Source organism: Chiloscyllium plagiosum, chromosome 9, assembly GCF_004010195.1.
Source record: "Chiloscyllium plagiosum isolate BGI_BamShark_2017 chromosome 9, ASM401019v2, whole genome shotgun sequence".
NCBI lineage: Eukaryota > Metazoa > Chordata > Chondrichthyes > Orectolobiformes > Hemiscylliidae > Chiloscyllium > Chiloscyllium plagiosum.
Genome location: NC_057718.1, coordinates 31,811,164 through 31,823,331, shown reverse-complemented (window position 1 = coordinate 31,823,331; position 12,168 = coordinate 31,811,164). Strand labels below are relative to the sequence as shown.

The 12,168-nt window shown below is 37.8% G+C and overlaps 1 protein-coding gene across 1 annotated transcript in view; it reads left to right on the top strand.

Annotated features, from left to right (window-relative positions):
- srbd1 (S1 RNA binding domain 1) overlaps nt 1–12,168 on the top strand; it is a 269,810-nt gene that overhangs the window by 107,619 nt on the left and 150,023 nt on the right. The window contains exon 15 of the mRNA XM_043695659.1: nt 3,808–3,899. Coding sequence (XP_043551594.1) covers nt 3,808–3,899 — 92 coding nt within the window. The remainder of the gene's footprint in view (nt 1–3,807; nt 3,900–12,168) is intronic.

The window sequence follows — 12,168 nt, the reverse complement described above, 5'->3', positions numbered from 1 at the left end:
AAGCATCTGTTTTTCATTGCAATTTGCCAAATGATTTTTTTTCTCTTCAAATGAGTTTTCAGATTTTAGCATCAGACTTTTTTCAGCAACCAGTACTTGCAAATTGCCGTCCAGGTGACTTTTATGCCCTGCTGGCAAAGGTAATAGGTGTTTGCTGAGTCCAAATTGCTAGTCTTTTTTCAAAAGTTCTGTTAATGATACAAATGCTTCTTCATGGATAAAATACCAACGTGAAAGTTATAACATAAGGTGTACAGTAGTCATAGAGATGTACAGCATGAAAACAGACCCTTCGGCCCAACCCGTCTATGCCGACCAGATATCCCAACCCGATCTAGTCCCACCTGCCAGCACCCGGCCCATATCCCTCCAAACCCTTCCTATTCATATACCCATCCAAATGCCTCTTAAATGTTGCAATTGTATCAGCCTCCACCACTTCCTCTGGCAGCTCATTCCATACACGTACCACCCTCTGTGTGAAAATGTTGCCCCTTAGGTCTCTTTTATACCATTCCAGCACCGATCCTTGTGGTACTCCACTGGTCACAGGCCCCCAGTCTGAAAAACATCCCTCTACCACCATCCTCTGTCTTCTAACTTTTGAGCCAGTTCTGTATCCAAATGGCTAGTTCTCCCTGTATTCCATGAGATCTAACCTTGCTAATCAGTCTCCCATGGGGAACCTTGTCGAATGCCTTACTGAAGTCCATATAGATCACATCTACTGCTCTGCCCTCATCAATCCTCTTTGTTACTTCTTCAAAAAACTCAATCAAGTTTGTGAGACATGATTTCCCACCCACAAAGCCATGTTGACTGTCCCTAATCAAACTTGCCTTTCCAAATACATATACATCCCGTCCCTCAGGATTCCCTCCAACAACTTGCCCACTACCGAGATCAGGCTCACTGGTCTATAGTTCCCTGGTTTGTCTTTACTGCCCTTCTTAAACAGTGGCGCCACGTTTGCCAACCTTGAGTCTTCCGGCACCACACCTGTGACTATCGATGATACAAATATCTCAGCAAGAGGCCCAGCAATCACTTCTCTAGCTTCCCACAGAGTTCGAGAATACACCTGATCAGGTCCTGGGGATTTATCCACCTTTACCCGTTTCAAGACATCCAGCACTTCCTCCTCTGTAACATGGACATTTTTCAAGATGTCACCATCTATTTACTGTCTACATCTTCCATATCCTTTCCACAGTAAATGCTGATGCAAAATATTCATTTAGTATCTTCACCATTTTCTGTGGCTCCACACAAAGGCTGCCTAACTGAACTTGAGGGGCCCTATTCTCTCCCTAGTTACCCTTTTGTCCTTAAATGAATTTGTAAAAACCCTTTGGATTCTCCTTAATTCTATTTGCCAAAGCTATCTCATGTCCCCTTTTTGCCCTCCAGATTTCCCTCTTAAGTATACTCCTACTTCCTTTATGCTCTTCTAAGGATTCACTCGATCTATCCTGTCTATATCTGACATATGCTTCCTTTTTCTTAACCAAACCCTCAATTTTTTTCGTCATCCAGCATTCCCTATACCTACCAGCCTTTCCTTTCACCCTGACAGGAATATACTTTCTCTGGATTCTTGTTATCTCATTTCTGAAGGCTTCCCATTTTCCAGCCATCCCTTTACCTGCGAACACCTGCGCTCAATCAGCTTTTGAAAGTTTTTGCCTAATACCGTCAAAATTGGCCTTTCTCCAATTTACAACTTCAACTTTTAGATCTGGTCTATTCTTTTCCATCACTATTTTAAAACGAATAGAATTATGGTCGCTGGCCCCAAAGTGCCACCCCCACTGACACCTCAGTCACCTGCCCTGCCTTATTTCCCAAGAGATGGTCAAGTTTTGCACCTTCTCTAGTAGGTACATTCACATACTGAATCAGAAAATTGTCTTGTATGCACTTAAAATATTCCTATCCATCTAAACCCTTAACATTATGGCAGTCCCAGTCGATGTTTGGAAAGTTAAAATCCCCTACCATAACTACCCTATTATTCTTACAGATCGCTGAGATCTCCTTACAAGTTTGTTTCTCAGACAACATTCCCCCTTTCAGCTTTAGGCCTTTGCCTAGTGCGACTCCATAGATAGCTTCAAGATTCAGCTGCTGTCATAGGTAGTCTGATTGTCTGTCTGTCTGTCTGTCTTTTATATGAGTTGATTCTGGTTGCTGTATCTTTGCTATGAAATAGTGGACCCAGGGATATAGCCATAACATCCTTGTCGAGAAGAAATTTGTGTTTTTCATATTCAGTCTCTCTGACAGAGTTATCACTTAATGAGGCTTCATGAAAATTATTTAGCTGATTCATTTCACATCAGTCATTTGTGTAGAGGAATGGATATTGAATTTAAATTCACTTGGCTCAATTATTAGATATAAGCAGGAGTGGCCCATTTTAATAATTTGAACCTGGGCATGACAGTGGTAAATTGTGATTAGGGTGCCATTGCCCCGTTTTATTCTCCTGGATTCTGTTTTCCAACATGTGAAAAAGGTTCATTACTATAGTATGGGATAAGATGTGCTGACATCTCTGAGAAATAACATAAACATAAGGAACAGGAGCATTGGGAAGTCTTACTGTGAAATGTATTTTTATCAATAATTTAATCAAAGTATTGTTTCTGAACATGAAGCTGAAAACTGTCAGAATTAATGTTACTGTATTATAGCTTGTTATTAAAAAATCTTTATTTTTAGGGTTATTAGGATATTTTTCCAATTATTTCACTATTCATCACTGCTTACAATGGAAAGCTTAAAAAAACACAATGAATCTAAACTCAGTTATAATTGCCCAGAACTCGGTGACTCCAAATTGGAATAACCTTCTAGATGATTCAAATTAGGCAGATTACTGGCACTGAGGTGGATTGGGACACAAATGGCCTCCAGGTGGCAACAATGTTACAGTGATAAAACATGGCTTTCCTTTCTAGTAAATAATTTCTCAGTTTTGCAAGCTTTGTGTTTAAAAGTTAATTGAAGAGTTAATATAAATATTGCTTTCCTTCGTCTTCCAGTATTTACCCAAAGGACCAGCAGAATATTTTAAGATGGTTTCTTTTGGAATTAGATCTGAAGATGGATATATTCAAAACATTTTTTCATGTTTTGTTTTGTTTTGTTACAAAGGGCTTAGTGCTATTCAAAATGTTAGATTTGTGGTGAAATAGATTAATAACATTTTTAAAGGTTTTTTTACCTTTGTATTACCTCAAGTTATTTGTCTGTTTACAATGAGTCTTCTTTTAAAATATTAGTGTGATCCATTCACTGACGCACAAAGATAGACAGTGATTTATTGCAACAACTTCAGGACACTTCTCCAATATGCCTTGTGCCTTCCTGAAGTTGCTGATTCATGGTGGATATCCCTTTTGGTCAACATGTGCAAGGCCCTGCCTGACCCATCTAGCACTCTACATGACTACCTACTGCATTTATCCACTGAAGTAGCACCACCTCTGTGGAATATGTAAGTTGGCTGTCAACTGGCCCCTGATTAAGGCACACAAATAATTCTTCAATAATTGCAGAGGAAGGAGAAAGTAGATATCACTAATTAATAGTTAATAACTGTTCTAAACTGAACATTAAAGTGAAATCTTGTGTAATGCTACTGCCACTTGATCTGGTAGTAACACAGGCGTGTGCATAATAGCACCACTCTGAGTTAGTAAGAGTGAATAGTACTATTTTATTCCTAGCTGTCAATCATTTGATAGTTTAAAACATTAAATTATCCAATTTACTACTTAACATGTTTTTTGAACTTCATAGTATTACCAATGAAGCTGGAGCGTCCATCTACAGCGTCAGTCCAGAGGCTGCTAAAGAGATGCCAGACCTGGATCCCAATATCAGAAGTGCAGGTAAGCTAAATTCCAATGTATTTTTATAATATGAGTAGAAAAGTGCATTTAGATCAAAGCATAACATAATAAATAGGAACAAGAGTATGTCATTCAGCCTTTCAATTTAATAGTTGGATGTTTGGATTGCAGAATATTTTTTCATGATCATTCATGTACCATTGCTGAGGTACAGAAATCAAGAGTTGAATGATCTCTTTTAGCAAAGTGAAAATTCACATAAAATTAGGTTATAGTCCAACAGGTTTAATTGGAAGTACAAGCTTTCGCAGCACAGCTCCTTTGTCAGGTAGCAAAACTTATAGCAAACCAATGGAAGAGTCTTTGTTATTCATGATTAGTAAGTTGCTAGCAAAATTACCTGTTCAGAAATTGGACAGAATTTCAAAAGCATCTTGGTCCTGAGAGCAGGTGTCCTGTTTGAATCCCATTCCAAGTTGATACACTCTCTCAGCAGGAGTGATTGCACAGTGAGTAAGAACAGAAAACCATACATAACAAGGCATTGTGTGTGGGGGTTGGGGAAGGACAGCACTTTACTTTCTACTTGAGAACTCTACAGTCTTCTGGACTCAATATTGAGTTCAACAGTTTTAGGGCTTGAGGCACTTTCTCCCATGTTCAGGCCTTGTTATTGCATGGTCTGCTATTACACACTATCCATTGTTAGCCACTAATAATCCCCAATGCCAACCATTCCTCCTTCTTGGCTAATCATTATCTCTCTTTGGGTTGCAATTCTACTTTTTGTACTGTCCTTTTTGTGCACCCCCCCCCCCCCACAAAATCATCTGCATACCATCACTCCTAAGGAAGGGTCACTTGATCCAAAACATTAACTCTGGCTTCTGTCCCCAAATACTGCCAGACCTGCTGAGCTTTTCCAGAAATTTCTGTTTTTGTTTCCAATTTCCAGCATCCACAGTCCTTTCAGTTTTTAATATTATTTGAAATATTGGTATAATGGAATTTTAGGAGAAAGTGAGGACTGCAGATGCTGGTGATCAGAGTTGAGTGCAGTGCTGGAAAAGCACAGCAAGTAGGGCAGCATCTGAGGAATAGGAGAGTTGACATTTCGGGCATAAGCCCTTCATCAGGAACCTGATTCTCCTGCTCCTCGAATACTGCCTGACCTGCTGTGCTTTTCCAGTACCACACTCTCGATAATGGAATTTTACTTTGGTTTATGAAATTTCATATTATGCAGTGTTCTAAAATAGATTGTGAAATATTTAGGTTTTGCTGTAAGTTACTTGCAAAAAGTTTACTAGTTCGCCTCTAAAACAGTAAATATATTTTTAAAACATAAGTGCGCAGCTGCTTTTCCCATTGAATTTTTGTATTATCATACTCCAAGAAATGAATGTGATGCAATCATAAATTAAGACATTGACATGTAGTGTTTAAAAATAGAGACTTTGCTGAACGACAGCTCGGTCTATCATAGACACTGCTACTCAAAGGAGCACCCCCCACCCCCACAAGATAAGGGTAGCATGGAGCAAAAGGTCACATAGCGTAGTATTGTCAACTCCCATCTGCCTGTCGTTTCTCCACAGGCCAAAATGCATTGGATTAATTTACACTTAAACTAAAGCAAGCTGCTTACACTTTGCTTTGTGAAATGCCTTCTGGCTTGCCTTGTTGTGAGATTGAAGCTGTAATATCAGTGAGGTCAAAACCTCGAGGATTTGTCATAAAAATAGGTGTACAGTCACAGCTGTCATCGCACCTCGTGGAACAAAGTAATGCACTGTGGAAAAAAAATTATTCTGACTATTTCTTCAGGAGATAAGAGAATTTAAAGATTAGGTGTGTTAGAACTTTTGTTGTAACGTCAACTTTAGCTAGTGTCTATTTTAACCTTCTTAAATCTAAAATACCAACTCTTGCCTTTGGCTATGTAAAAGAAAAGGTCAGTTTTTTTTTAAAAAAAGGCAATTATTCAGTGCAAATATTTTTCGCTGTTAACAATTATATAATTCACTATTATCATTTAGGCAATGTATATTTATTGATCTCAGTAAAGTGCTGTTTGTCTTATTTGTTCTACCTCTTTTTGAGTAGATGTTTAGAACAATTTCCATTGGTTTTATGTTGCGTATTAAAAGTGCAATTTTGGGAGAAGATACGCTTTTATATAAGTTCCTAGTCCTGTTTCATATGGAAGACTTCAGTTGTTATATTTAATAATCCATAAAAATCTTACAGTATATTGACATGAATAAGTATCTTTATGAAGACAGCCACAAATGAAGACATTATATTTGGTCAATATAGCTTCTATATTTCAGGGCTCTAAATACTGTATTATAATACTGATTGTATTACAGACTTTGTGTATCTTGAACTTAGTGTGATTATGGTTACATTTCATTTTTGAAATTTGAACCTGAATGTTGCTTCTGCTACCGTCTGTATCTCACTAAAGCAGTGCATATAGTATGGACTGATATCATCTGTAAAATGACATGGTTCATGGTGTAACATATAGGCCAGTGCTAGTAGGTTTCCCATGTCACACAAGTGGCAGAGCTAGCTATTTTTAATGTAGTGAGCAGTGAACCTATATGAGATATTTAGAGTATTTGATCACTTTTTAATGCGCAACTGTAGTCATGTCACAAAAAAGATGTTTTGTGTTGAAATTGGCATAGGCTCAGGAAATTCCAGAATTTTCTTTTCATAATGGCATTGAAACACCTTCATAATTGCATGTTGTAAAACTCTTTTCTCAGAGGAAAAAAAACTTATAGACCAGCATCTCGTTTGCAGTTGTTTTTGGTTCTCATTGCACTAGTAGCAGTATTTGTGTTTCAAGCTAGCTGAGCAGTTTTGTGTAGTCTATTATCTAAATGGTGAGAGATTGCAGAGTTCTGAGATCAGAGGGATCTGGCTATCACTGTTCATGCATCCCAAAAGGTTAGTAGGCACAAGCTAATAGAATATTCTCATTTTTCGTAATGTGGATAGATGCTATAGTAGGAATTTTGACCGTTGTGGATCCTCAGTTTTAATTGCTCCACCATTGGTGACCATGACTTCTGAGTTATGGAACTTCCTTCCTAAACTTCTATGCAGCTCTATTTTGCTTTCTTCTTCCGACAGGCAATTTTGAACAAGGTTTTGGTGATTTTCCTTAACTCCTTATGTTCTTCAGTATTTTTTGTTTCATAATGTCTCTGAAATGTCTTTATGCATTTTGTTACTATAAACGTGTCATATTAATAAGCGTTGTTGTTTTTGTTGTTGTTTATGTATGTGTGCTATGCCATTAATGTTATTTTCCACATAATCTATTCCTGTTACTTTGAGACCAATTCACCTTAGTTTGTTGTACGAATTGGTTTGGGTTGTGGAGGGGCTGAGGAGTAGTCATGGGGGTAACATGGGATGTTGGAGAAATACAACAGTTTAATGCAACTTTTTAACTTTTACTTTCTTTTAGTAGTTTGTTTCTTTTTTAAGTGGGCTGTTTAAAAATTTAGTGGATTTATTCAGATGAAAAGGTTGTTGAATGAATAGATTTTATCAGAGTTAACAACCAAATGTTGCTCAAGTAATTATGAACTTGTTAATTGCCTTTAGGTTACTATGGATAAGAAATGGTGCTAATGTAAAATCTTATGTAAATTACTGAAGGTTTGCTAATGAGTACTCAAAACATAAGTTTCGAACTAAGAAAAAGACCAGTTTGTTTTCTGAATTAGCACTATGTACAGGATTTAATTAAATCATTCTCTCGAGCACTTGGATTTGAGAACTGAAATACTGTAATGAGTTAGTTTTTAACGAGAATCTTTTGTGGATCATATAGAAAGAAGTTTTATGCATTTTTTAAATTTTGCGAAGTAAAGCTGGGGTGTTAAACATATGGCCCAATAAATATTGCAGAACAGTTGGAAGTTCACTGATCCAGAAATGCATATTTTATGCTTATAAAGCATTTCCGTTTTCAGAATTTTTGTAATGAAAGAGGAGCAGATTCAAAAACATGTCTTAATTAGAGAATTTTCATTTATATTTTCTTTAAACCCCAAGTAAGTACTAATACAGGACACAATTTAGGTTAAAATAATTAATTCCTGGTGCTTCCATTTTGTTGTCGTATTTTCAACCTCCCACAAACTCCCCACTTCTATCCCATGCTAGTATTTTTAGGGTGTTGGTTTAGCTCAGTTGGTTGGATGGCTGGTTTGCAATACCAACGTGGAGCAAATAGTGTGGGTTCAATTTCCACACTCGCTGAGGTTACCATAGGATTTCCTTCTCAACCTTTGCTGAAGCGTGGTGACCCTCAGGCTAACCACCATGAGAAAGCATCACCATGTTCTAATGAGAAAGCATTGAGGAGAAAGTGAGGTCTGCAGATGCTGGAGATCAGAGCTGAAAATGTGTTGCTGGAAAAGCGCAGCAGGTCAGGCAGCATCCAGGGAACAGGAGAATCGACGTTTCGGGCATAATTCCTGAAGAAGGGCTTATCCCCGAAACGTCGATTCTCCTGTTCCCTGGATGCTGCCTGACCTGCTGCGCTTTTCCAGCAACACATTTTCAGCTCTAATAAGAAAGCATCCCTATTTGTCCAGTAGGCCTATGGCGTCTTCTACCATGCTATTCACTTACCTCATTTCTAGCTACTGCCTGGTAGGAATGAAAAACTACACCTACTTTACATGCCTCGTGTTTTTGTTTGCTGCGTGGTATCATTGATTCTGCTTGCACTGGGACCTGACTGCTATGTTTTGCTTGAATTCGGGTGTTTAGAAATGTATTATAGACCCAAGGCTTCAGCTACAATTCAGGCTGGCTGGCATTCACCTCTGCGGTTCTTTCAAAGAGAAGAACCAATCCCTTGGGATAGAAAGTTGTCCTGGGCTGTACTTTGCCATGGGACATTTAGCTGCATTAACATAAATGTTAATGCCTGTTATAAGCGAAGCCTAATGTGTTGCCTGTTCTTTTGAGCTACTTTTCAATGATTGTATACACCTTCAGGTCAAAGATCCTGTAAAAAATGAGAGCAACATTTAGATTCTTCAATTTTAAATAAAACATTGAGGGGTGTTCTGAAAGTATCCAAGATAGTAAATGCAAAGGACAAAGGAAAATCCAAGAAATTTACTTAATTTGTGACAATGACGAGGAATTAAGCTTTCAAACTTGAATATGAAATGTAGGACACAATTTTTTTTTCTATGAGGAGTGTTTAATACATAGAATGATCTTCAATCATTGAGTGGATGAAACCATTTTAAAATTTTGAGTGAACATCTGAATGCTGCAATGGTTGGATTTATAGATGGAATGAGTTTGGGTCAAAAGATCTTCCCCACATAATTGTCTTGCCAATTGGCATTAACGTATGCATACCACGTTTGTCAATGGACTTACTTTCATTTCTAATCTGCAATGCTGTGTAAAGTGTTAATGCTATTTGAACATTAACCTGGAACGATAAGTTGTCGTCTTTATTGTGATAATTGGAAATTAGTAATGCTTGCTTTTTATGTCAGCACAAGACCATTAGCTGCACAATGAGTTGTATTAGGTACTCACTTATTGCTAAGAGCAGAGGAATCTGGCATTATCTAAGATCACTATGACTGTATTGGACATGTTGAATTGATTATATCAGAGGCAAATCATAAACATACGCGGGAGGCCATTCAGTACTAGGTTCTTCCAATTATGTGCTTGGAGCTACTAAAAGACTTTGCTTTTAAAGAAAAGAACTTTTATTTGGCTTGGATTTGGTTTAGAAATGCAAACGTGAATGATCAGTATTCTAATTCACAGTGTCATTAGTCTTCAGATTATGTATTTAAGGAGGAACTCATTCAGTGCACGTTTTCATGAAACAGTATAAAAGTGATTGAAATCAGGAAAGGCACCAAGTTATTATGGCTATAATACAGTTTTCTGAAATTACTCAACCAAGTTGCATTCCAAGGTGAGTATTTTTACATCAGAACGTTAACCAGCAAAAATCAAGGGAAATTTCATGAGAAGTATAATGTTTAAGTAAATCTTAGTTATAGAACACATATACTAGCACAGAAATCATAACTTTCTCATGTTTTTATTTTTTTCATGAGATCTGGGTGTTGTGGAATATGGACAGTATTTGTCTTGCACTCTTAATTTCCCCTGAAAATATGGTGATGAGTTGCCACCTTGAACTGTTGAAGTCTACGTGGTGTTGGTACATCCACAGCGCTGTGAGGAAGGGAGTTCTTGGACTTTGATTTCAGTGACAGTGAAGGAAAAGTGATATCATCCCTTGACAGGTTGATGTGTACCTTGAAGATGAACTTGCTACACTTGACTTTCTAAGGTGATAGAGGTCATGGGGTTTGGAAGGTTTTGCTGAAGAAACCCTGTAAGTTACTGATGTTATACCCAAAACTAAGGTGTGCATTCACAGTTTTAAATACAAAGGATAGCAAACTAAAATCACATGCATTGCAAGACTGTTTGAGCAATGAGGGCAACAGAAGTTGAATCACAGACATATTAACCACATTAAACATCTTTTAAACAATTGGCTGAACTGGATGCATTGATCAAAATATTCAAAATCTATGAGTTGGAGATTTTGATGGGGGTTAGGAAAGAGGCACTTCAGTATATCTGAATATTTAGAATCTGATCTAACATTTTTTAATCCCTTTATAGATCCCCATGCTTTCACTTCCCAGTAAATTCGGAATTATCTGATTCCAATTTTTATGCTTTTGTCTGATTGTATTTGCTGCACTAGGTGGCAGTATGCTCCATAAGTCAAGTGTGGATCTGCTTAAGCCAAGTTTATCATCAGAGGTTTGCAAGCCTGATTGCAGTTTCATTCTTAAATTTTCATAAATACTTATAGATATTTATTCACAATGTTTAAAATTTGGGACTACCTACACCTCCTGCCACCAGTCATCCTTTGCTTGACAAAAATTGACAACAGCTTGCTTTACCTGTCTCATAGCTCAATTATCAAAAATGTTTTCATTTTTAAAGAAGTGATTCTGTTCCCTCTGCAATGTTCCCAAGCATAATGAAGCAATTCTTCCAGGCTAATCTGCTTAGAGAGAACTTATTTTACAGTGTAACTTGTGTATAATGTCCACTGTAAGGAAAGGCAGTGGGTGGCCTCTTCACAGTAGTTTAGATCTGAAACAGTAATGTGTTGTTGGCACAATTAAAGCAGTTACTGCAGTCAGGTGGTCTTTGTATACAGAAATTACTCTTCTTTAACGCTTATACAATTTCTAATTTTTTCCACTCCCTTGACGAAGACTTGGCCCCATCTGTAAAACTCTTGAACTACCTGTGAAGCGGGGCTGAATTATACCAGCGCCAAGGGGTCAGGTTTCTGCAGATGGAGGGTTTAGGTTGATAAAATGAGCAGAGAAGGTGAGGATGAATTGGGTTCTCACCAGAAAAGCACTTTACCAGCAGAGGGAAAAATGAAGGACAGCTGTCTGTCCTGCAGGGTCATTGAGTCAATTAGTGTACCGCTTATTGCTACTGTTTACATTTTATCAGCAGTCAATAGCTATCCTGTAGCATTCCATGACTGCCACCTTATCCTACCAGCAGCAAGGATAGTATCCTTCTACAGTTTGTTCTGATATAACGCCATAGTTCTGTTCCCGTGTGACCTCGCGTTTAAAACAAATCACGTAATAGCAGCACCATTTAAACCAATGGGACTGGAATCTCATTATAGCCAACACTGGTAATGAAAGTTCACATTCTACAAATAAGCGTCTAAATTCTTCAATCGTGCAATAGTCACTTTGCGTTGAAGAAACCTGTGTTGTAGCAGTACCGACTATATATCTTCTAACGTGCAGTCCCACACAAGCCACAGTTATCAATGACACTGAAGCTGCTGATGCTGAATACTGAGAGTTCTCCAATGCCTAGCAGCTTTTGTGAAAGACATTCTTCTTTTAGAAGAACAGGCACTGACAGCAGCAAATTAATTATGAGACAAAGGGAGAATGCTGCTAAAGGTCTACATATGGCTGGGTTAGATGTTGCTCCTGGCCAATCCTGCAAAATTCTGACAGAGGTATGCTTGTATCAGCCCAATGCTGTTTTCTCTTTTTTTTAACTGAGAAGGAAAGAACGCAATGTATGTTTGAAGACCAGCTGCTTTTTAGAAGTTTACATATAGCTTTCGTCAATGTCCTTGTGGCCAATTAAAGGGTAAGACTAATTAAAGAGGCTTGAAAAAGTGCTAGTTTGGTTATCTGTAGTCTGTATCTTAATG